Source organism: Thermothielavioides terrestris, chromosome 2 (genome assembly GCF_000226115.1).
Source record: "Thermothielavioides terrestris NRRL 8126 chromosome 2, complete sequence".
Taxonomy (NCBI): Eukaryota; Fungi; Ascomycota; class Sordariomycetes; order Sordariales; family Chaetomiaceae; genus Thermothielavioides; species Thermothielavioides terrestris.
In genome coordinates, this window is record NC_016458.1 from 6274855 (window position 1) to 6298033 (window position 23179).

General features: G+C 58.2%; 8 protein-coding genes and 1 non-coding gene across 9 annotated transcripts; 5 read left to right on the plus strand and 4 right to left on the minus strand.

Annotated features, from left to right (window-relative positions):
• The first annotated feature begins 301 nt into the window (after positions 1-301).
• On the plus strand, positions 302-2594 carry THITE_2114792 (uncharacterized protein). Its single transcript, XM_003652888.1, has one exon. It carries the CDS (start codon positions 810-812, stop codon positions 2427-2429), a length of 1620 nt encoding a protein of 539 aa, XP_003652936.1. The 5' UTR covers positions 302-809; the 3' UTR covers positions 2430-2594.
• THITE_2114793 (uncharacterized protein) lies at positions 2595-3650 on the minus strand. Its single transcript, XM_003652889.1, has 2 exons — positions 3356-3650; positions 2595-3250 (listed from the first exon to the last, which is right to left on the minus strand). Exons 1-2 carry the CDS (start codon positions 3412-3414, stop codon positions 2761-2763), a joined length of 549 nt encoding a protein of 182 aa, XP_003652937.1. The 5' UTR covers positions 3415-3650; the 3' UTR covers positions 2595-2760.
• A 790-nt stretch (positions 3651-4440) lies between these two features.
• THITE_2114794 (uncharacterized protein) lies at positions 4441-5336 on the plus strand. Its single transcript, XM_003652890.1, has 2 exons — positions 4441-4625; positions 4725-5336. The coding sequence occupies exons 1-2, from the start codon at positions 4457-4459 to the stop codon at positions 4880-4882; spliced, it is 327 nt and encodes a 108-aa protein (XP_003652938.1). The 5' UTR covers positions 4441-4456; the 3' UTR covers positions 4883-5336.
• Positions 5337-6786: 1450 nt separating this feature from the next.
• On the minus strand, positions 6787-7737 carry THITE_2114795 (uncharacterized protein). Its single transcript, XM_003652891.1, has one exon. The coding sequence runs from the start codon at positions 7459-7461 to the stop codon at positions 7126-7128; it is 336 nt and encodes a 111-aa protein (XP_003652939.1). The 5' UTR covers positions 7462-7737; the 3' UTR covers positions 6787-7125.
• Positions 7738-8982: 1245 nt separating this feature from the next.
• On the plus strand, positions 8983-12486 carry THITE_2114800 (uncharacterized protein). The gene is made up of 5 exons (XM_003652892.1): positions 8983-10697; positions 10751-10828; positions 10885-11057; positions 11107-11777; positions 11854-12486. Exons 1-5 carry the CDS (start codon positions 9470-9472, stop codon positions 11894-11896), a joined length of 2193 nt encoding a protein of 730 aa, XP_003652940.1. The 5' UTR covers positions 8983-9469; the 3' UTR covers positions 11897-12486.
• Positions 12487-12585: 99 nt separating this feature from the next.
• Positions 12586-13212, minus strand: THITE_2088087 (uncharacterized protein; the record flags this gene model as incomplete). Its single annotated transcript, XM_003652893.1, has 2 exons — positions 12586-12804; positions 12862-13212. 2 exons carry the CDS (start codon positions 13210-13212, stop codon positions 12586-12588), a joined length of 570 nt encoding a protein of 189 aa, XP_003652941.1.
• A 1403-nt stretch (positions 13213-14615) lies between these two features.
• Positions 14616-14687, plus strand: THITE_t52. The gene has a single exon. It is a non-coding gene; the product is annotated as a tRNA-Met (tRNA).
• Positions 14688-15632: 945 nt separating this feature from the next.
• On the plus strand, positions 15633-17865 carry THITE_2150398 (uncharacterized protein). Its single transcript, XM_003652894.1, has 4 exons — positions 15633-16363; positions 16444-16863; positions 16945-17460; positions 17513-17865. Exons 1-4 carry the CDS (start codon positions 15719-15721, stop codon positions 17579-17581), a joined length of 1650 nt encoding a protein of 549 aa, XP_003652942.1. The 5' UTR covers positions 15633-15718; the 3' UTR covers positions 17582-17865.
• Positions 17866-18621: 756 nt separating this feature from the next.
• On the minus strand, positions 18622-22694 carry THITE_2128646 (glycoside hydrolase family 18 protein; the record flags this gene model as incomplete). The annotated part of the gene is made up of 7 exons (XM_003652895.1): positions 18622-19039; positions 19077-20698; positions 20799-21318; positions 21370-21399; positions 21438-21787; positions 21916-22075; positions 22375-22694. 7 exons carry the CDS (start codon positions 22692-22694, stop codon positions 18622-18624), a joined length of 3420 nt encoding a protein of 1139 aa, XP_003652943.1.
• Between the last annotated feature and the right edge of the window lie 485 nt (positions 22695-23179).

A 23179-nucleotide genomic window follows, 5' to 3' on the forward strand; every position in this document is an offset into this window, starting at 1 on the left:
ACCTCCGCAACCTCCCCAGCGCCTGCAAAAAAACACCGATGGGCCTTGGACGGGGCTCAAATCCGAAGATTAAAATCCGATCTCCAAAGTCGGCACATGATCCTAATTTACCCTCCATCGTACAGTCTGTACCCGACATCCGCTGGGTCACTATGCAGCGCGAGTTGCCTTGTGAGGTAACTCCACGTCCACGGTAGTCAGATAGCATTGTGCTCCCACACCGTCGCGCCCCGCAAATAAGCCGGCCACCACCTCAGCCCCTGAAACATGTAAGCAGAACTTGACAGAACCACCTGGAAACATCCAGAGACTTCGCCATGGTAGGCAACAAGTCTCAGACGGCGCGGCATTCAGGGGGTTGCTGGGAACTTTAAAAATCAGTTTTGGCCGTTCCTGCGAGTTCTGGCACAATCTCATCATCTTCCAAAGCCTGCTTTGAATATTGGTCAGCCATCGCACAGCATGACGCCCGCCTTTGATTTTGTCATTGTCGGTGGCGGCACTGCCGGCCTGGTGCTGGCTGCCCGCCTTTCTGAGGACGCCAACGTGCAGGTCCTGGTTCTCGAGGCCGGGGATGACCTCTCGACCGATGCCCGAGTCAACGTTCCCGCTATGTGGCCCCAGTTGCAGGGCACCGAGACTGATTGGCAGCTCAAGACGGAGCCGCAGGTAAGCCATGTTGTCCTGGCTAATCATCTACATACGCCGGCCCGTTACTGACATTGCTTGCCATCTAGGGAGCGCTGGGCAATCGGGAGCTCGTCATCGCGCAGGGACGCCTTCTCGGCGGCTCCAGCGCGCTGAACGCCATGAACTTTGTCGTCGGCGCCAGAGAGGACCTGGATGCTTGGGCCAAACTTGGCAACCCAGGCTGGGACTGGGAGAACTTCTCCAAGTACCTGAAGCGGACCTACACCGTGACCGCGGGATCCGAAACCGTCAACGACGGCGCCATTCAGACCCACATTCCCGACGAAGAAACCAAGTGGCCCAAGGTCTGGCGCGACACCTTGGCGGGCCTCGGCTACTCGGTCGACAACGACCCCGTTTCGGGCGACATCTGTGGCGCCGTCATGTACCCGGACGCCATCGATCCCAAGACCAAGACGAGGAGCTTCGCCGGCAATGCGTACCTCGCTCCCGCACGGGACCGTCCCAACCTGACCGTATGGACCGGAGCCACGGTGGACCGGATCCTGTTTGACCATACGGCCGAGGGCATCGTCGCCACCGGCGTGCAGTATTTCACCAGGGACGGCAAGCTCGACACCGTCGCCGCGCGCAAGGAAGTTATCCTTTCGGCCGGCGTCTTTCACTCGCCCAAGATCCTGGAGCAGTCAGGCATTGGGGATGCAAAGCTGCTGCAGTCTCTCGGCATCGACGTGGTCGTGGATAATCCATACGTAGGCGAGAACCTGCAGCACCACCCTATAAGCTTGCTCTCGTTCGAGACGGTCGACGACGGCAAAGAAGGTTTCGACACCCTCGATGCCATCGCCAGGCAGGACCCGGCCGCCGTCGGCGCCGCCATGGAGGCCTACACCACACAGCAGCGCGGCCCGTTCTCCAAGACCAACTGCAACACAATGGCCCACCTTCCGTTCCCGGGCATCGACACTGACGCCGGTAAGCGGGAACTGCAGGAGCTGCTGGACCAGTTCCTCCCGCCCGCGGCAGCCTCTTCCTCCTCCTCCTCCCTCGGAGGCAAAGCCACGCCGGCCTACACCGAAGCAGCCGAGTCCTTCGTGCGCTCGGTGCTGACCTCCCCGACCGCCGCATCGGGCTACTACGTCGCCATCCCGGTCCGCGCCCACCCGGGGCCCTCCGGCCGCATGGTGCCCGCGCCCGCGGACAGTTCCGAGCGATACTTCACCGTCGCCGTCCTGCTCACCCGCCCGCTGTCGCGCGGCTCGGTGCACCTGACCGCCGCCGCCGCCGACCCAGCCAGCCCGGGCCACAGCCACAACGACAACAACCGCAGCAACAACTTCAAGCTGTCCATCAACCCCAACTACCTCGCGCACCCGCTCGACCTAGAAATCCTCGCGCGGCACGTGCGCTTCCTGGCAGGCACGCTGGCGCGGGCGGAGCCGCTGGCGAGCCGGCTGCGGCAGGACGCGGGGGGCAAGCGGACGCCGCCGGGGTGGTGGTGGGCGGCGGACGGGACGTTCGCGGGGGCGGCGGACGCGGAGGCGGCGAAGCGGTTCCTGCGCGAGACGGCGGTCGCGTCGACGCTGTACGCGGGCACGTGCGCCATGATGCCGCGGGCCATGGGCGGCGTGGTGGACGCGGCGCTGCGGGTGCACGGCACGCGCAACCTGCGCGTGGTGGACGCCAGCGTGATGCCCTTCATCACGCGCGGGGACACCATGGCGACGGTGTACGGCATTGCGGAGAAGGCGGCGGCGGGGATTCGGGAGGGGCTGTGAGTGGCCCGGGGAGGACTGGATATTTGCTTTTCGAGGGAAGTGAGAGTGGGATGGATCAATGGGATGGATGGCTTTCTCTATTAGCTACCGCGGGTGACCGAAGACACACGCGGATTGGACATGATTTTTCCCCTCCGTAACCGTCCGCCTCGAAAAGCGTCTCAAAAATCGTGACTCGAGTAGATAATGCTCGACTGTTGTTGATTCCCTGGCGAGCTGCGGAAGCAACATCCGCGCCGACCGCGGATGTCCTCCACGCTCAACCCAACCTCCCAACCCGTCCAACACCCCCGGAAAACCCCCTCTCGTATTATCCCACGCTTCACACCCTTCACTCCGCCTTCTCCTCCCCCTTCCCCTCCTCCCCGACCGCCACCAACCTCCCTACAACGAGGTATTTCTCCTCAAACCTCTGCTCCCACCCCTTCAGCGCCTCCAACTGGTCGGGGCCCAGATCGTCCAGCGGGTCCAGCGGCCCGTCCAGGTCCTTGGTCAGCATGGACTCGTCGAAGCTGCCGCAGGCGAGGCCGCGCGAGGCGTCGCGGCCGGCGAAGTTGGCGTAGGGCCCGCCGGGGCCGTAGAAGTTGCGGCCGCGCGAGACGTCGAACACGCGGCCGCGCACGGCGAGGTAGACGGGGCCGCCGTTCTCGCCGTTGTACGGCAGCAGCGTGCGCGGCGTGAAGGTGCGGAAGACGATCGCGGGCGGTTCTTTGGGCACCTGCGCCGCGGCGGCGGAGGAGGGCCCGGGGCGGAGCAGGAAGGCGTAGGCTGTGTAGAGGAGGACGCAGAGCAGGAGGGCGTTGAGCGGGGTCAGGAAGGCGCTGGGGGTGGGTGAGAGTCGTTAGCTTTGTTCATCATATTCTTTGCGTAGTGCGGCTGCTTTTGGCGGAGGGAGAGGGAGAAAGGGCATGGCGAAAAGGGCGTACTTAGACGCCGCCTCCTGGTTGGAGACGGCCTGCGCTACGCGCTGCTGGACGTAATCCATGTTGAGCCGAAGCGAGGTCTGGGGCTTGCAAACTGCGCGCCGGATGCGATGGGTAAGCCGTGACAGTGGGAAGGCAGATAAGAATCGTCAAAGTGCCCGCCGCCGGATATCGAGACGCGGAGATGTTCGGGCGATGGCGTGCAAGCTGCCGGAAGCTTCGGTGAATCTCGCTGCTCCCCACTGCGATTCCGAAGTGCCAGGGATTCGGAGTCCGGTTTCCCAGAGCTGGTGGGGTCGGGTTCGAAAAGCAAAGGTGGAGCACGGGCCAAGCATCGACTTGTCGTTTGCTGCAAGAACCCCCAAACAGGAAACCCAGGGTCTAATTTCGTTGATCCAATTGATGAGGTGTGTTAACGTTGGAGCGTGTAGCCAAGGACAGGTAAAGAAAACCGCACACCAATGTATCGCAGTTAGATAAATCAGCGGAAAACAGTAATGTTCTGCCGGCTACTGGCGACTTGCCCATCGATCATGGGGCATAATGGACACTCGTGTGGAAGCATCGATGGAAACCCGCTAACGTAAACAATGAATTGGCAATGCTTCCGCATCCGCGGTTCGAATCTCGATAGCTATCTCCAAGTTCCAAGCTGGCTTGGTGATACAGATCAGGAGAGTACATACACCCTCCATGCCGCCGAAGAGCGCATCTCAGATCTGCCTGGCCCCGATTGAGAGCGCAGTCCGAGAAAGGGGTGTCGGTGGGTTTGTTCCCAGTGCAAAGTGATTGAAGCCGAATGGTACGTATCGGATTGGTTTCTACCTGGCTTATGAACACGGAAGGTGTGACGTCGCGACTGGATGCGGTTCCTGGCTGACTGAGCCGCTGAGGTCATTCCTCATTGCCGCCCCCGCAAGCAGCTTGGCAGCAGGCGCTCGATGACGCTTCGAGCTTGCCTAGGAGCACCAGGAAAACTGGGACCAGCGTTTCACGCCCATTCCTCCTTTATCTTTCCCACATCTCCTTCCTGGCGATCAGCTTCTGTGAATACAGGCATCAACTAAGTGGCCCAGTCTAGTTCGTTCCCACCCGCATACCAAGATGGATTACATCAACAAGGCCATTGGTTCCCACCACCCAGGTGGGCAGCAGCAGCCGCCGCAGGGGCAACAGGCCCAGCCGTCCGGCTCGGGTAACCTGATGGGTCGGCTGCAGGGCATGGCCGGCGGCGGACCGCAGGGCGAGAAGCATGAGGACGCGCTGGACAAAGGTGCGTTCTTTCCAATCTCCATCTCTCTTCAGGTCGCTCCCCCACCTCAATGCCCCAGGACATGAGCTAATGCTCTCGACGTACTGTTGCACGGGCAAGGCATCGATTGGGTGCAGGAGCATGTGTTCAAGCAGGGCCCGCAGAGCAACGAGAGCGCGGCCGAGCAGGCCAAGGACAAGTTCATCGCCCAGAATGTCCGCGAGCAGTACCAGAAGGCGACGGGCAAGGAGTTTCCCGTCAAGGAGAAGAGGGGCTGAGAAGGAGGGCTGGAGAGAAGAAGCTTGAACTGTTCTGGTTTGAAATTCCAACGACAATTGGGAGGTGGGCCTTTAGAGCTTCGTTCTCCTGTTGTATCCAAGCCAATTCGAAGTCCTTTTCGTCTATCGTCTGCTTCATCTTCCGACATAAGAGCTGTCGTATACAGTGACCTTGTTGTCGGATGGCCAAGCTCTCAAGGTTGCCCTGGAGGTCTGACTTCTTACGATTCGGGCTCCTGATCTACAACAGCAGACTGGCTAGTTGACCCGGATGCCAGTAGGGTCTGAAAAATTGTGGGTGAAAGTGCGTTGTTCTGTCTAAGATGCAGTGGCCATGCCAGGCGCCACAAATGCCATACAAGGGCCCATCACGGATACCGAAGCTCCTTCCTTCAGGTCCATGGACGTACTATGTAGGTAGTTGATCAATCTGCGCCCAGTCAGTGGGGAGAACACGGCGGCGCCGCCAAGTAAGCATTCGAGGACACTCAATGATAGGCGACACCGTGAGCCAACTCTCCCAGTCGGGCCTGGATCTGCCGCAAAACCAGCAAGGAAAGGAAGCGCCACAGAGAAAGAAAAGAGAAAGAAAGAAAAAAGAAGAAAAAAAGGGGGGAGGGGGGAAGAAAAAGAGAGAAAATAAAAAAAAAAAAAAGAAAAAGAAGAAAGGAAGCAAAAAGAGAGAGAGATTGCAAAAGTATCAAAAAGAGAGAGAGAGGGAGAAAAACCCGGCCATCAACACCTAAGAATCCTGCACTAACTCTGCCCGTGTTGTGTGACAGAGGGGGTTATCTGCAAGAGACTCAGAATCCACGCGGGGCTACCAGTCTCCGGTTCCGGTCCAGCTCAAGCTCCGCTCCGGCCTCGGACCATGATCTCGCCCCCTCATGCCGCTCCGGGGCATGCTCCACCGACCGGACCATCGGGCATTGCCGGTCCGGGCTCCCGAACGCCCGCTGGCCAGCACTATCCGCCGCAGACGCTCCAGGCAATTAAAAACAGGCCGCCACAACCCTGGTCCATAGCCGTGACGGGAAGCCTTCAGCTGTCATCGATGTGGACCACCGAACCGTGCCTCGCGAGGGCCTCAACGATATTGTGGTTCCATCTGTTGCTGATGGCAAGCAACAAGGGCATGGGCGGGGTCGGCCTGACGCCCAACTTGAGAAGGCGTCGCACGATCGTGGCTTTCATTCGTCTCACTGCCTCTCCCAAGTCGAGCTCGCCGAAGTCGACGGTTGTCTTGTCTCCCAGCTCAACGCGGTCCTTGAGACGTTGCTGGGAAACTAGCGGCGCTCGGTGCTCTCAGACCCTTTCGGCGGACTCGAGGAGGGTTTACACCCAAGTCGCAAATATCCTTGCCCATCTCATCCCGCACTCTCCGGAGTGCTGATGCCACGTACACAGGGTGTCGGTGTGCACGGTGTCGATGTGCATCATCTCGAGATGGATCGTCTCGGACCTCGGGCGGCAGCTTTTCAATGAACTCAGAAACCCTTCGATTCGTGCGAGTATACCACTCTTGGCGATCCACGGGCGCGGGCTGAACCATCCAACGGGCGGACGGTTGGTCGGGAGTAGCGCCCACCGCAGGGAGGCGCTCGCACGTTTCAAGATCGGCATCCCAGAAGGCGTGTTCCATCATCCATGACCGACATCAGACATGGGCCATTGGCGTCGCTTCCTCAGGATGGCGTAGCGGTAGGCGGTTGACGCGTGCGGTTATCTCAAATCTATACCTGAGAGTCCCTGATCCCCTCGCGGGTAGCTCTACTCATATCAGCCACTAGGAGGTGGCCGCACACCCCATGTTCGACTTGGGGTTCAGATGAATCCAATTTTTTTTTTTTTTTTTTTTTTTTTTTTTTTTTTTTTTTTTTTTTTGGGGAATTTTTTTCCCGACCGCTTTGCTGCTGCGGGGCTATAGTCTCCGTTTCAGAATCACATATTCAACACAATCCGGATGGCGCAGCGGTAGGTGGTTGAAGCGTGCGGTTATCTCAAACTTATACCTGAGAGTCCCTAATCCCTCGCGGGTAGCTTTACCCATATCAGCCACTGGCCGCCCACACCCCATCTTCGACTTCGGGTTCAGGCGCATCCATTTTTTTTTTTTTTTTTTTTTTTTTTTTTTTTGATCGCCTTTTATGCCCTGTTCAACTTCCTCATTCCTCCCAGTGCTCGCGGCCACACTCCGCTTCCTGTTGCACCCTCCCCTCTCATGCCTGATATTTACCTTACGATCATCCCGCAGCATGCGGAAACTCTGCAAGGTGAGCTGGTTTCCCCGCATGTTCGGCTGATCGATTCACGGGTATCATCTTGGCTTCCGGGTTCACGCCGCGCTCAAGCAGCAGGGGCACTATCTGGCTTTTGTCCACCGGGGTAATCCACAGCAGCGACTCTGAGGGTGGGAGAAGATTTCCTCTGAAACAATAGGCCGTACAAAGGCGGGGGAGGGGCGCATTTCCCCTGGCGTCCGCTTGGTTTACATCGGCACCATTCTGCACCAGGAGGTTAACGCAAGCCCTTAGCTCGGGACATCCACCCTCATACGGGTCAAAGGGGGATGGGACCATGGCTCTGAGGGGGGGCTTTGCCCCAAGGAGCGACGTGGTTTGCATGCGGCGAATCTTAGGATGGGAGGGCAGCAGCTCCCGCTGTAAGCGAAGACTGCGGCAAGTGGCGACACCCCATCCCGGCCTGGCAGGTTGACTGGGGCCCCGTGCTTGATCAGCTCACCAACGACACCAGATAGGCTGTTGTTTAGGGGCAGAAAGTGTCAGCAAAGGATGACAGTGGCTGGGGTGCTTGGACTCGCCGGACACTTGCTGATTCGCCTCAGCCCATGCATACCAGAGGCGGCGGAGGGCCTCGAAAAACCGGACTCGACCCGAGGTTGACATCCCCTGCTAACAACTTGGAGACCAAGGCGAGGCGGCGGTGTGCTTCCGCGTTATATGTCTCCCATTCTTTGGTAGGCTTCAACTGCCAAGTTTGAGACAGCGTGTTTGACATCAGGTCTATACGGGAGAGCTGAGGGTCCGCATAGGGGAGAGCGGGCGGGGATGTCGATCGGCCAGATCCCAGGGACAGGGAGGTGTGCGCTCTCCAACTCAGGACGGACATCGTAGGGGGCGGCGTACAAAACGACGTTCAACTGGCCCCGCGATCGATCAACGCCACAGCGCTGGAACAATTTCGGGCAACGCAGGCGTCTCTTCGCAGTGGCCACGCGGCCAAACTGCGCAGCCCAGTGGATGAGGAACGGGCGTCGATCGGCGACCTGATCATCCAGGTACGGCATGACGAGTGAGTAGAACCCTCGGTACGTCGCGGCGAGGGCAGCCAGGCTCCGTTCGCTGTCGCCGCCGGCCATTGAACTCAACGATGCAAGGAGAAAACTTCCGGAGGAAGGCTTGCGAACGAGGCCATGGTGGTCTGAGGACCGAGGACAAGCGCGCAGGGGGTGCGAGAAGGGGAACGGCGCGAACGAGGAGCAGAAGAGGCTAAAATATGCCAGAGAATTCAAGGAGCTTGGCTGTGAAGCACGGAAGACTAGCTGGAGCGAGACACTGACATCGCAAGGGAAGTAAGCAATGTGTAACAAGCACTCTGGATGTGCGGTAAACAAACACGTGCACCTTATTCCAAACAAGCAGCCATGGCTGCTTGTTCAGTCACCACTTGACAACCAACAAGGGGACGCCAGGGGCAGCTTGAGCTTTCATCCACCCCATCCATACTGCAGCCGTGTACAAGAACTGTAGGGTGAGTCAATGCTCCGGAGTTCAAGATATCATGTGGTAAAAGTGCCGTGGCCGGGGGAGCGCAGCTGCTTGATCTTGGAAGAAGAGTCGGGCCCAAAGGGCATTGAAGAGAATGGTGGGGAGTGTTTGGTTGTTTCTTCTAAAGATTGGAGATGGCGTGCCCCAGACACAGCTCAGTGAGTTGAACTTACCTCTATCCATCCATTTCTTGGTGGTCCATGCGCTCTCCTGCAGTTCCATGTCGGGGCGGCAATTTTTCGGGGAAAACAGTACGCTTAACCCCACCATATCAAAGCCCCAGTAAACCCTGCAAGTTGCCGGCTACCAGCTCGCTCTCAACGTCAACCTACTACCTCTTGGCAGCTCGACAAGAGCCTTGGACACTCCACAAACAACAGGTCCAGGCGCGCACTCGACGCCGACACCGCCACGAAAAAGTTACAAACTCCTTTGCTGCTCGACCTCGACGGTATTTCTGGGCTTATCGGTCACCCATATTCTCTTCCAGGGTTCTCCTACTTCCCGCTCCCGTTCACGCCGCTACCCGCCCTTGGCCCGACAGCCCGACGCTGCCCCTGAAGCTCTGCGCCGCCGGGCCTGCTGCATGTCTCCTCACGGCCAGGAAGCCATCTCCCCGAGCCAGCCCGGCAATCACAAAGAGACAGTAGCAGTGGGAAATGACGAGCCAGCGTTTGCTCCAGAAGAAGCGCCTGCGGGTCGGCCTTCTGGTGGAGCAGACAAAAAGGTGCTGCCAGGGGCAAGCGGGAAGGAAGACCTGCTAGATTCCCGTGGTGGGGAAGATGTAGACCGAACCGAGATGGAACTTGGGATGTCTCGCGATCCCGATGAAGCTGCCAGGCAGGAGAACGAGCCTCGCGATGCCGTCGACGCCTTGTCCTCCTCGATCGCGACCTTGAAACCGACGACTCCCCCCACCATCACAACGTCCACACAGTACCTGACGGCCGAATCAAGAACCTATGTTGATCCCACTCCGCCCACTCCGGCCTCTTCCAGGCCATCTTCACGCGCGCTGTCTGCAGCTCCGCCGTCGCGATCTGGCTCCTCGGATCCGTCCCCGACAAGATCCGACGCCGTTTACGACGAGACTGAGAAGCGGTACACCAGCGAAGATGAGACGGAGCGCGGTTCCAGGTCAGAGATCCAAAGCATCATGGAGCAGTTCAGCGAGGAAGGCGGCGGACCAGGTGTGGATGAGGTCATGAGCCCAAGGCTGGAGATGGCCTCGCCCCTGCTGGGCAGCTCGATTCAGCATCCACCTCGGAAATCGAGCCTGGAGCCGCTGGCTCCCAGCATCGCCCAGCAGCTCCAGGAAGTGCAGGGCCTCCGGTTGTCGAGCACATCGCCAGCGAGCATGAGGTCGAGGAAGGACAACGACGACCAGGGCCCTCCGGTCCCTCCGAAGGACGACTATGCATACGCTCCCGGCCGCGGGCGGCATCAATCGCATGGGAGCGTCGACGCGGCAATGTCGCCGATCGCCTCGTTGCACCGCCCACCGCCACCAGAGCCCGAACCGGAACCGGCCTTGCCGTTCGATTTCCACCGCTTCTTGGAGCAGCTGCGCAACAAGAAGGCCGACCCGGTCGCACGGTATCTCAAGTCGTTCCTCTCCGAGTTTGGGAAGCGGCAGTGGATGGTGCATGAGCAAGTCAAAATTATCAGCGACTTCCTCGCCTTCATTGCGAACAAGATGGCCCAGTGCGACGTTTGGAAGGATGTGTCGGACGCAGAGTTCGACAACGCCCGCGAGGGAATGGAGAAGCTTGTCATGAACCGCCTATACTCGCAGACTTTTTCGCCCGCGATACCGCCACCGCAGCCGATACCCGGGGCGAAACCGAAGAGAAGGGGCGGCGAGCGACCCATGGGCCCGGGAAGACGGGGCCAGCATCAGGAAGACGTCGAGCGGGACGAGGTCCTTGCTCAAAAGATCAGCATCTACGGCTGGGTGAGGGAGGAGCATCTCGACATCCCACCAGTGAGCGAGAGCGGGAAGAGGTTCCTGAAGCTCGCGCAGCAAGGTTCGTCAGGTGCTTGACTGGTTGACCAGTTGTCGGAAACTGATCGAGACCAGAACTGCTCAAGATCAAATCCTACCGTGCTCCGCGGGACAAGATTATCTGCGTTCTGAACTGCTGCAAAGTGATCTTTGGTGAGCGCCCTCGATGTCCGGCCCTTTCTCGTCCCCCCGCTCGCTAACTTCCCCAGGCTTGCTCAAGCACTCCAAGTCGGACTCGTCTGCCGACTCGTTCATGCCGATGCTCATCTACGTCGTGCTACAGGCAAATCCAGAGCATCTGGTCTCAAATGTCCAGTACATCCTTAGGTTCAGGAACCAGGAAAAGCTGGGCGGTGAGGCTGGCTACTATCTCTCTTCGCTGGTATGTGCAAGCGCCACTCAGGCCGAGAACCTTACTCACATGTTGGCAGATGGGCGCCATCCAGTTTATTGAGAATATGGACCGGACAGCATTGACCATCACGGACGAGGAATTCGAGCACAACGTCGAGGCGGCCGTCTCGGCCATAGCAGAGAAGCACCGCGCCGAATCTCCGCCGCTGCCGCCACCTCCACAACCGGAGAAGACCGGCTCGCTGAGACCGCCAGGCCCGGCGGGATCGGGTCCCTCGTCGGGCCGCCCCTCCGCTGATGACGGCGAGCGCCCCGCCAGCCGGCGCCGGTCCACCTCCTCCAACGAGGGCCCCGACAGCAGCGAGTACAGCGGCGCCGACGAGAAGGCCGCCATCACAGGCCTGCTGCGGACCATCCAGAAGCCGCTCAGCACCATCGGCCGGATCTTCTCCGACGAGCCTTCGTCGTCGTCGTCAGCGGCCGCGGCGGCTGGAGCGACAGCAAACGCGAGCATCGCCAGCCCCGCGCGCACGCCGCAGCCGCCAGAGCGCGGCGATGGGGACCTCCTGCGCGTCCGCCAGCGCCTGTCGGCGGAGGAGGCGGCCGCGCGCCAGGCCAGCGCCGAGGCCGCCGAGGCGCAGCGCCTGCACCGCGCCGAGCACGCGAACGTCGTCGAGACGCTCGCCGGCATGTTTCCGGACCTCGACCGCGAGGTCATTAGCGATGTGGTGTACCAGAAGCAGGGGAGGTGTGTACCATCCGTTCTCTGCAAATGTGGGGGGATGCTCTCGAGGGTTTGCTCACTAACTGACTGGTGATAACAGGGTCGGCTTGGCCGTTGACGCTTGCCTCGCTCTGTCGGCGTGAGGCGCGGGGATGGACCACTGGGGTTGGATTGGGGAGTCATGGCAGTTATATACCGAATTTGCCGTTCTGGTCGTTTTTTCGTTATCCTTTCTTCTGCAGCGAGCATTGGGCGGGAGGGCGGTTATCTCTTCACATTTTCTTTTTTCATATATCTGCATAGCTCAGGGACAGGTTGTCGTGGAATCGCTCAGCCTTCCTCCGGCCCCGGGGCGAGGGCTCCAATTGATTGATGAGGGCGGATAGGACCGCCGTTACTCCGTTGCAAGATTGCTAAGGCTCCAACTTGATAATGGTTCTGCTGCTTTGACTTGTCAAATGCTTCCTACGTGAAAGAGGAGAGTCAAGGGGGGTGCCGTATCAGGCTTGTCCAGATATGCTGTTGGAATGTGGTGTTGGTTGAACCAGCCGGTGTCTGGAGTGTGGAACAATGGGTACGCTCCAACCCAGTTTTCCTCCTTGTTTGTGCTCACCTCTTTCTTTTCACCCTTCTTGCTTCTCTCTTCTTTGGTTTGTTCTTGTTTCAAGAATTGACCCCGGTATGCCAGTTGGTATGCATTTTGAGCCACAATCTTGCCCGTGATGCTACACAGGACAAAAAAAAAAAAAAAAAAAAAAAAAAAAAAAAATAAATAAAAAAAAAATAAATAAAATAAAATAAAATAAAATAAAATAAAATAAAATAAACAATTTCAACAGTTGCGTGTCGCTGCGGGAGCGCGCCGCGATTGAATGCTCTGGAGAGCCGCCTTCTCCTGGCTTTGCATTGCCAGGAAAGACCTCTCATGGGGGAAAAGATCCTGCCTCTTCTTCTTGACCTTGCGCGTCTCTCGGATATGGCGCACAAAGTCGTCGATATATTGCCGATCTTGGCGACCGAGAGACGCGTAGTCTGGCACGTCGAAGTCCTTCTAGTGGTAGTCATCGCCGATCCTCTCAACGAAGTGGTTGCGTAGCCTGGAAAGCACAATCGGCGACTCGCTCTGTAAGGCGTCATCTGCGGCATCCACCGCAGAGGAGGTTCTGGCTCGGCGCTCGAGGGCCACCAAGCACACCATGTCACGGACTGCTGTTTTCCACTCAAGATGAAAATGGAGGATTGACATGACGTTTTCCTCTTCCTCTCTGAGGATGTCTTCTATGACATCCTGGGCTTGGCCTCCTGCTTTGGAGAAGCTAGGGTCTCTCAACTCGGGATGTTGCACAGAGTCGTCCAAGGCTTCCATCAGATGATGATATAGCCGTCGGTAGGCGTCAGGCTGGCCTCTCGCCAGTTCCTTGAGGTTCGCGGTCAGCTCCGGGATCATGGAGGCAGACATGGTCGTAAACGGATGTGTAGGGACGTGTTGTCACGTTCTTAAACTTGAACGTACTGCGCGCGTGTCAATTGCAAACTCAGCAGGGTCTCGCAATTTTTTGGTCAGAGTTTGCCAGGCCTCTGTTCTTGCAAAGTCTAAGATCCTCCTCCAGATTGAATTGTCCTTCTTGGAGATTGATGCCTAGTCTCCATGGCTTGACAGCTCCTTCCCTACTTCCTCACCACAGCCTCCTTCCTCACCAGGGCCTACTTCCTCACCGGGGCCTCCTTCCTCCCAGGGCCTCAGGTTAGGCCCATGTGAGCAACTCCAGGCCCAGCTTCTTCCTCGACCTTTTTCTTTCTGCTGTGAGTTGACTGTCGCGCCCCCAACCCTGCACGCGTTTTTCGGTGCGTACCCAGATCACTTCTGTGGCCGCTTGTGCTGTTAGCTAACCACGAGAAGTAGAACAGATTTGACAAGTAAGACTACCGACGTAGCTAAGCACAATGGAATACTAACATTGTCACCAGTGAACGCTACGTTCTCTCTTGGCTCCGGGACTCTCACACCCCGGATTGCTGCTACGGCGGCCGCCGCCTTTGCCCGCAATCTTGCGGGCAGCTAGGTAAATTCTTGCCCTCTTCATTGTCGTCAAGCACCTGGCTCGTAGTTGATTACTTGTCACTACCCCGTTATATTAACGTATATTGATTCATTTGCTTTGTCCAGACCACCGCAATCCCTGCTGCGAAAGCAGGTCAGGTAGGTTTACAGTACAGTTCCGCCTAGGCCTAGAATCTTGCGACAATGCTAACAGTGATGTAGAATAACACTGCGGCGGGGATGGCCGCCAGAAAGGCGAGCGCCTCAATGTGTCTCATTTATGTGTCTCGTCTATATGAGCTAACAAGCTATAGGAGAAAAACCGTGAGCGCTGCAAGCGGCAGAGAGAGAAGAAGAAGAAGCTGCTAGCCGAGGCCGCCGCCATCAAAGTCGGCACCACGTCCAACGCCGCCGGCCCAAAGCACACCGCTGCCGCTATATCCCCGCCCCTCACCGAGACAACTCCGGCCAAAGAGACCAGTGGTCGAGCCCTCACGTACCCCTGTCGCTAGACGCAATGAGATAGAGCTGGTAAGTTTAGCTTTACTATAAACAAATATATAAATAAAGGCTAATACTTAAATATAGATATATACTGATAATTGATTAATTAATTTTATAACTACTTAATACCTAAATAGAAGAGGTTAAAAAAGCCTTTATTACTTAGTTAAATGTAGACATTTGAATATATTAGCATCAGTAAGCTATTTTTAGTAAATATAACTAGTATTTACTCACTTAATAGCTAACACTTTTAGACTCTGCGATCAACAATAAAACCGATCTTTTCAAAGTTTTATTTTTAACTATGTTTAGGGAGCTGCGTGGCGCAGCGGGAGCGCGCCGGGCTCATAACCCGGAGGTCACTCGATCGAAACGAGTCGCAGCTACTTTCATTTTTCGTTTTGCGTTTTTTTGCATCACCCGGAGGTCACTGGGATCCAAGCGCGCAACTAGTCAGTTTTTCCTTCTGCAGTTATTAGTTTCACTACCTTGTTGCATATTCGTTTAAATGTTGTTGGTTCTTGCATCTTACAGTTCGGGGGCTATACGGCTTTCGGCCCGTTGGCTAAAAAACAATGCAGTTCATTAAAACGACGAACCTCCAGGGGCAGCCCGTGTGTCTACTGCGAAAACCTTGCTGTGCATGTCAACACCACTCCCTGTAGCTGATGCATCGCCACAGGAGTATGTCACAATGCTGCTAGTGAACGAAGCTATCGCTAACCTCGTTGCCCTTGAAGGTTGCAAGGCAGGCATAGCAAACCTCCAACGACCTTTCACGTTTGCTAGAAAGGCTTACCATCTACAGGTGGCTTCACTTTCCAGAGCGAGCGGGCGGCGGAAGGGTGCGTAGCGGGGGGTGGGATGCGGGGCGCACATAGGGCGCAAAGCGCAGGCGCTTAGTTAGTTTACACAGTAGAAGGCGGTCAATGAGGCAGTGTTTCTACCCGAGGGCCCTCTCTTCTTCTAGCAGAGTTTAATTAATACATTTCTGAGCTTGTCAGCCAATCTTGCATTTTCAGTCAAAACTGCATTTTCTAGCTTCTTCAACAACAAGCATAGCAATATCGTCAATCTGTAGCGGTTATTGTGGCGATGCATCAGCAAGGTCGTGCAGTGGCATGCGCGGCAAGACTTTGGTGGGAGGCGCATGGGCCGTTCCCAAGACCTGTCTTTCTAATGGAACTGCCCTGTTTTTAATGGGTCGTCGGGTTTGCTTTCCAGCCTGATGCTGCTGAGTCATCAATCGAATCTTGATTGCGGAGCTTTCCAAATCCAGCTTCAAACTTCGAACCAATCCTCTCTTTCCCTCTCCATCGTCTCTTTCTCATCACGAATTCCCAGGATTGCCTATTTCACACCGACCACCACCTCAATCGGCCGGCACCTCCCGGGAATCGAATCAACTCCCTGCACAATGTGCGGAATCCACGCCGTCCTGGTCCCCGCCCCGCAACCTCCCCCGGCCCTCTCCCCGGAACTATCGCGCTGCCTCGTCGCCCGCGGACCAGACCACTTCGGCCAGGTCGAGCGCCGCGTTCGCGCCGGCGCCGGCACAGCGGAATGGGCGCTGCGCTTCACGTCCACCGTGCTGGCCCTCCGCGGCGACCACGTCGCGCGCCAGCCGCTGGTGGACGAGCGCAGCGGGTCGGTGCTGTGCTGGAACGGCGAGGCGTGGCGCGTCGGCGGGCGACGGGTCGAGCCCGGCGAGAATGACGGGGAGGTGCTGCTCGCGAGGCTGGGGGACGCTGCTGCTGCTGCTGCTGCTGGGACGGACGCGGTGCTGGATGTCCTGCGCGGCGTCGAGGGGCCGTTCGCGTTTGTGTACTATGACGCGCCGGCCGGGAGGGTGTACTTTGGGCGGGATCGGCTGGGGAGGAGGTCCCTCCTGCTGGCGCCTGTGGGAGACGGCCCGGGGTTGGCCCTGTGCAGTGTTGCTGGGGAAAAAGGGCAAGAGTGGAGAGAGGTCGAGGCGGATGGGATCTACAGGGTGGAACTGGGCGAGGCGACGCCGCACCCGCAACGAGTTGATTGGGTTGTCGGGGACGACGCGAGTGATTTCGTGAGTACAATTGGTCGGATATGGGGTTTTATGCTTGACCGTGGAGGGCCGTCCTGTCAGACTCACTCTACCCCTCCCAGGTTTCCGGCATTGGCCGGTTCAACAGAGCGCTGCCGTCTCGTAGCTGCCCGTTGACTTCGCTTTCACCTTCAGTGGCGCGGCTCAAGGAGCAGCTACTCGAGTCACTGAAGCTCAGGGTCATGAATATCCCGTCGCCCCCTGGCGCGGACATTGACGGCACCGCTCGCCTCGCGGTTCTGTTTTCTGGTGGATTGGACTGCACGGTGCTAGCCAGGCTAGCCCACGAAGTACTCGATGCAGACCAGGGGATAGACCTCCTCAACGTCGCGTTTGAGAACCCACGGGTCGTGTCTCAACTCCGAAAGGAGCACGGCAATCTGCTCGACTGTTACGAGGCTTGCCCGGACAGGATCACAGGCAGGAGATCCTTTGCAGAGTTGCAAAGGCTCTGTCCCGGGCGAGCCTTCCGATTTGTGGCTGTAAGTGTTCCCTCTTTCGTGTCCTGGCTCACCGCGCTGATGCTGACTTGCCAGGTGAACATTCCCTACGCTGAAACACAGGCTCACCGTCAGCAAGTTATCTCCTTGATTCACCCGCACAACACCGAGATGGACCTCTCCATTGGATACGCTCTCTATTTCGCCGCCCGCGGCCAGGGGCTCTGCACTGAGGCCTCCGGCAGGGACTCCCCGCCGGTGTCTTACACATCCCCTGCAAGAGTCCTCCTCTCCGGCCTAGGTGCCGACGAGCTTTTCGGCGGGTATTCACGTCATCCTTCTGCGTTCCAGCAGCGTGGCTACGCCGGACTAATCGATGAGCTCCTGCTCGACGTTGGTCGGCTGGGCAAGCGGAACCTCGGCCGTGACGATCGAGTGATGGCGCATTGGGGTAAGGAGGTGAGGTTCCCTTTTCTCGACGAGCGCTTGGTGAGGTGGGCCATTGAGACGCCTGCCTGGGAGAAGTGCGACTTCGATAATGGTGAGGAGGCCGCCGGGCTTGAGCCCGGCAAAAGGGTACTGCGGCTTCTTGCTCTGGACCTTGGGATGCAGACGGTCGCGAAGGAGAAGAAGCGCGCTGTGAGCATCCTCCTTGCTGCTTCGCATGTCGCTCGTACTGACAATCCCGTAGATCCAATTCGGCTCCAGGACAGCCAAGATGGAAACTGGGCGTGTCAAAGGCACCACACTCATATCATAGCAAGTCGCGACGTCCGGACACCCGGCGGTGATGATACAATACAGATACTTCTGAGTCACGGTCGCGATAGCGAACGAAGCGGCTGGTCTGCGTACTGTGGTTTCTATTCGAAGCCCTTGCGCCCAGCTGCGCGCTCGCGTCGTCTCAAATGACTATGAAGTTAAAAGGCAAATCTGAGCCGGTGTGCCGCGGTCGCGATGGTGGGTATGACTGAGGAGAGGGATCAAGTCATCGTCGCGCCGCTGGAAGAGGCAAATAAATACTTTGAGCGTTTTCGCGCGTCGAAACCCGCGAGCCGAGGATTTCAGTCAGTGCCTTTGATCGAGCGTCCTGATTTTGGGCGTACTGTGCGACGCAGTGCCGAGGTACGCTTTCCATTCAGCGGAGAGCACCCACCGTTTCTCTCACAACGCTCGCCTGCGCACGAGACTGGCGAGCGCCAGTTCTACACTAGAAGCAAAATCTCGACTTTCGCACAACTGCAATCAATGAGGCTCCGTAACGACTGCAAACGGAGCCGGCGACGGAGGCCGGAAGGCGTCTCCCATTCTACTTCGTTCACTCCCCGTTAACTCCCCTCAGCTCGCACCCCATGCATTCGCTATGGCGGGGCATGTTCAGGCGCCAGGATCCCGTTCCAGGTTCCGGGGACGCGAACCAACTGCGCCCAACCCTCGAGGCTTGGTGCTGGCGTTGCTTGTTTGGCCTTGCTGGCCTGGCTCGCTTACACTGTCGTGGCCTCCCTCCTCTCCCGCCAAGCTCCCTTCCTCTTCGCCTTCTCGTCGTTCTTCATACTCCTAGCGCACTTCTCAACTCATTATGGCAGTACAACGACAGTCGCTATCACGAATAAACCAACGAGGACTAACAGTGGCGGAATCGGCTGCAGGGAGTAACGGGGAACGCGGGCGTTCCGAGCCAATCACTCAGCAACCTATCAGAAGCATACAGGAGGAGCTCTGTGGGGCAAAAAGAGAGCACCGGCAGAGGGCCAAGTATCCAAACAATAGCAGAAGATAGGTAGCTCCCGCCGGACCCTGTCAATGATGATCACCCGTCATCGACGGCGCAGTCTTCCTTGTCTTCGTCGTAGTGACCTTGACAAGAGATGTGGGGGCACCCTGGGCCACGTTCACCTTCCGGCTGACGGTGACGGTTGTGGTGGGAGTACCACGCCGGGAGGGCGCGGCGGCGGCGCTCGGAGACGACCCGTTCACGGCCGGAGGCACCTCGGCGACCACCCTCTCGACGGGCGCGACTTTGAGGTCTGTGTTGGGCCAGTCGTTCTGAGCGCCACATTTCACGGCCACCCAGGTCTTGGTATCGAATTGCGATTCATCGTAGTTGTGACAGCCTGCGTCCCAAGGATCTGGATAGTAGCCCTGAGCGTGGCCATTGAGCTCGCAGTCGAGAGTGTCGTAAGCCGTGCACGCGCCGCCATAGATGGATATGCCACGACTTCGGCTGGGTAAGGTAGGCGTTGCTGCAATCGGACCAGACGGTGCCGCCGCCGGTAAACCATCTGCAAGAGGGCCCTGTGTCCGACGACATGGGGAGGCTACCCCGTAGCTGCAGGCACTGGTCGGTGTACGAGTCTACGTTATGGCCCTCGAGCGAGTAATAGTCGCCGGTACAGTTAGGCTCGCTGTAGATGGCGATCCCCCATACCCACGTCTTCGTCGGCGCCGGGGCCGCTGCCGTGGTGGTGGGCTCCAGACCGGCCCACGACGAATAGCTCGACAGGTAGTCGGCAGGGTAGTCGGACTTCGCGGCAAAGTTGGCGCTGAGCGTGACTGTGTCGTCGTCGGACGGGGTTGAGTCGCCGACATCGTAGGTGCTGCAGGCGCCCGGGTCGTCGCCAGCAGCCGCGCCGTCATCCGAAGGGTCCATCACCGCCGTCCCGTTGGGCTCCATGGTGAAGTAGCCGGGAACAACGAAGGCACCACCAATGTCATCCGGTGGGTCTCCAGCGAGGGGCAGATGCGGGTAGATGTCTCCGAGCGCCTTTTGCACGTACCTGGCTAGGGCATACAATGTCAGGCTGTCGGCATGTTTGATGGTGTAATAGCTGCTACCGAAAAAGCGTGCCATCGACTTCGTGTTCGCAGGGCCGTATGCTTCCCGGAATCTGTATTTGAAACCTCCCGGATTGTCCGGGTCTGGCTCCAGAATCTTTAACCACAGATCCACGATGTGCTTGAGGCTGGCGTCTTTGTCGACGCCTGTAGCCCAGTCGACATGCATCAGCTCGTGGGTCCAGACTCCGCCCTGGCTGGGGTAGTAGTTTCTCAGGTCGGCATAGATGTCCACATCCTTCTTTGTGTCGGCGTTGTTCATCGCCTCATCGAGCGTCTGGGAAGTGAAATACTTCGGACAGAAGTTGATACTCGGTCTTCCCTGGTACTTGCTGTCACTCAGCCAGGTGTAGGCCAGTGTCCTGCTGGGCATGGGCCCCGCTTTGCAAGGATCTGGACAGGCGTTCTTTGGGTCGTCACACCGGACCGGCAGGTACCAGGGAAACGGGTTGAACCAGGACGCTGGTACCGTCTTGCGAAGGCTCTGAAAGATATATTCGAACTTGGCCTTGTAATCCTTGCTGAAGGCCGGGGCGCCCAGGTATTCAATCGCAGCCCCCGAGTTGATGTCGATGCCGTTCTGAGCTTCCTTGGACACGAGGTCAATGATCTTCCACGACTGTTGCCAGCCAGAGTAGATGATTTTTTGCTGCACCGCGTCACACCCGTCGAAGCCGTAAATCCGCGTGGCCAGGTCCGTGAAGTTGGGATTGGTGCCCAACAGGGAGCTGTCGGCGTTGCTGAGGGCTAGCGCGGCCTTGAATCTGCTCACCTGCTCGGTGGCGGACACAACGTTGTGTGTCTCGTTTTGGCCGAGAACAAACTGGGCCAGGTCTACGGCCCATTCAACCGTGCCTGCGAAACCGTAGCTTGCGTACCGGTTGATGCGCGAGGCCTTGGTGGCCGGGCTCATGTAGGCCACCCACGTGCCGTCGCCGTACGTCATCATGTCCGAGTCGCTGCTGCTGTCGTACCATGTCGTGACGCCGCGGCGCGCCAGTCGGCTGCTGGAGGCCCCGGAAGTCAGAGCGTCAAGCTCTGCCTGGCGAGATGTAGCCGGCGGTGCGCGTGCAGGGGCCTGGTTCCGCCGTCGAGGCCGGCCCGTTGAAGAGGCAGTTGGGGCCGGTGCAGCTCGGGTCCACCATGCCGAAGCTTCGTCCGTAGCTGGCGATCCCGACGGCAATCTTGCTCGCTGGAACCCCGGCCTTGGTGATCATGGCAAGCGCGAGCTCCGTCTCGGTCAGGTTGACGTGCGAGCGCAGGCAGTTGCCGAGGGGGCTGGGACATCCAGGATCCGACCAGGTATTGTTGTAATCCCACTGGCCGTGGAGGTCGTAGGTCATGTAGACAATGTAGTCGAGCACCTGAGCCATCTCGGCGATGGGGAAGCCCCGGAGGTACCAATACGAAGCAGGTGCTGCAATGGACAGAGAGACCCCTGCCGGTAGAAGGGACCGGACGGTTTTGAGGAAGGCGAGGTAGTTCTGACCGTCGCTGGGGCTGCCTGGCGGGATTCCCGGGATGTCTGGAGCTCCGGGGTACTCCCAGTCAAAGTCAACCCCGTCCAGGTTGTACTTCTTGACAGTGTCGACGACGCTTTGCGCAAATGTCAGGCGGTTGGCATCGGTCACGCCTTCGCGAAAGATTGGGTACGAATTCACACTGCAACCCGGGCTTGAGTCAGCTTCCATTGCCGAGATGTTGCTTGCCTACCTACGTAGGCCTGGAGCTGCGGAGGAGGAGCTGCTTACCTGGTAGAGAACGACCAACCTCCAAACGACAAGATGCGCTTGAAGCCCGTCGAGGCAGCAAAGATCTCAAACTGCTCGATATACGCCGAGAGGTCGACTTGAAAGTCCTCCGTAATAGAGCCAAAGGCATAGTGCACGTGGGTGTAGCCTTCCTTGGGCAGGTCGGCGGCTTCCATCGTCAAGCAGGCCCTATCGACGCCGAAAACCTCGAAATAGCCGATGCGCAGGGAACCGCCAGGGGAGCCATTGTTCACAATGGACGTGCCGCAGTTGGAGATGCATCCGTTCGTGCCCGGCGCCGAAGTCCCAGGGGCGCCCGTGCTGGACTGGCTCGGGGTGCAGAAGTCTGGCGTGATGCCGCACATGCCCCATTTATCGCACTGATGGTCGTGTGAATCCACAAATCAGTTGAAAAGAACACACGGGCACCGTGACAGACTCAAACTGGCAGGCTTGAGCTCGTGCTCGGTTGGACGGGGAAAGGGCGGGTGTGTTGTGGTGGGCATACGCATGCGTTCAGGGGACACGGGTTTAGAGAGCTGATCTGGGACCAGGAACTCGGACGTGCCGTCCCGGGAACCGTGGGGCCGCACTGGGCGTTCTCGTTGGTAGGTGGCATGGGCGGATCGCCAGTGCTAATGCAGATGGGGCCAAGCTGGAGGTTGTCGCTGTTGAAGACTGTCAGCTACCTTAGATACCTGGAATGCATACCCTATCCAGGGCGTTAGGGGGGGGGGGGGGGGGGGGCATATAGCGAACAAGGGGTATAAGTGAAAAGAAGAGCGTAACAAATAATAACAAATGTGGACAAAGAGCTGCAAGGAGACGGGGAAATAAATATAGGATAGACGAAACGAGAAAGGAACTGGGGGGACAAAAGAGAGGGGAAGAGAGAGAAGAAGCTGAGACAAAAGAAGAGAGAAACGGAGAAAAGAAGAGGAAACCAAAGAACGACGATTCCACGTACCAGCCGGTCCAGCCCCATGTCTGTAGGTTCCACTGCTCAATGTTGTCCGTGGTGATGTAGTTTTTGTTGGCAATGTCCCAGCACGTGTCGCCCGCCACCACGGTGTGAGTGGCACATGTCCCGTCCGGGTTGGGCTGGGGAGCCAGGTTGGGGAGCGAGCCGGCTGAGCAGCACACGGGTTGGCCGGGCACCAGTGTCGAGCATAGGGTTGGACTTGGGTTGTATGTGGTGAAGTCGGCGCCACTGATGCCGCAGCGGGAGGCCAAGCTGGCGCATCCGTCGCCCGGCTGGACGAGGATGTAGGAGCAAGTGTTGCCCATACCAGCTGTCGATCGTGCTGTCTCAATGACCGGCGAGGGATCACCGCACCTCACGGAAGACGCACGTCTTGGGTCTTCTCTGATGCCTGATCAATGCGCATCGAGGACCGTTTATATAGGCAAGTTACGGGTGGTCGGCACCTCCGACAGCCGGGCCGGCGGGCGAGAGACGCGGCCACGTCGTCTGCCCAGCTGGTGCCGTTCATCTCCGGTTTACTCATGTGGCCATTACCCCCTTGTTCATCCAAGCAGTTCCCCTTGCAAGATTCGATTCCGTCGTCGCAATGGAGGTGCAAATTTCTCGAACTATTGAAAGATATCCAGGTACCACTGCTCCTACGCTGCATTGGCGCCCGCTCCCCTACCGTGCCATATTTCAACACCGAATGCTGGTTGGTGCCGCTAAGCGCATTACCACCCTGCCACTGCGCGTTGGTTCAGGTGCTTTCGCCGAGAGAGGCGCGCCGGGGAATCTCGGCACCTCG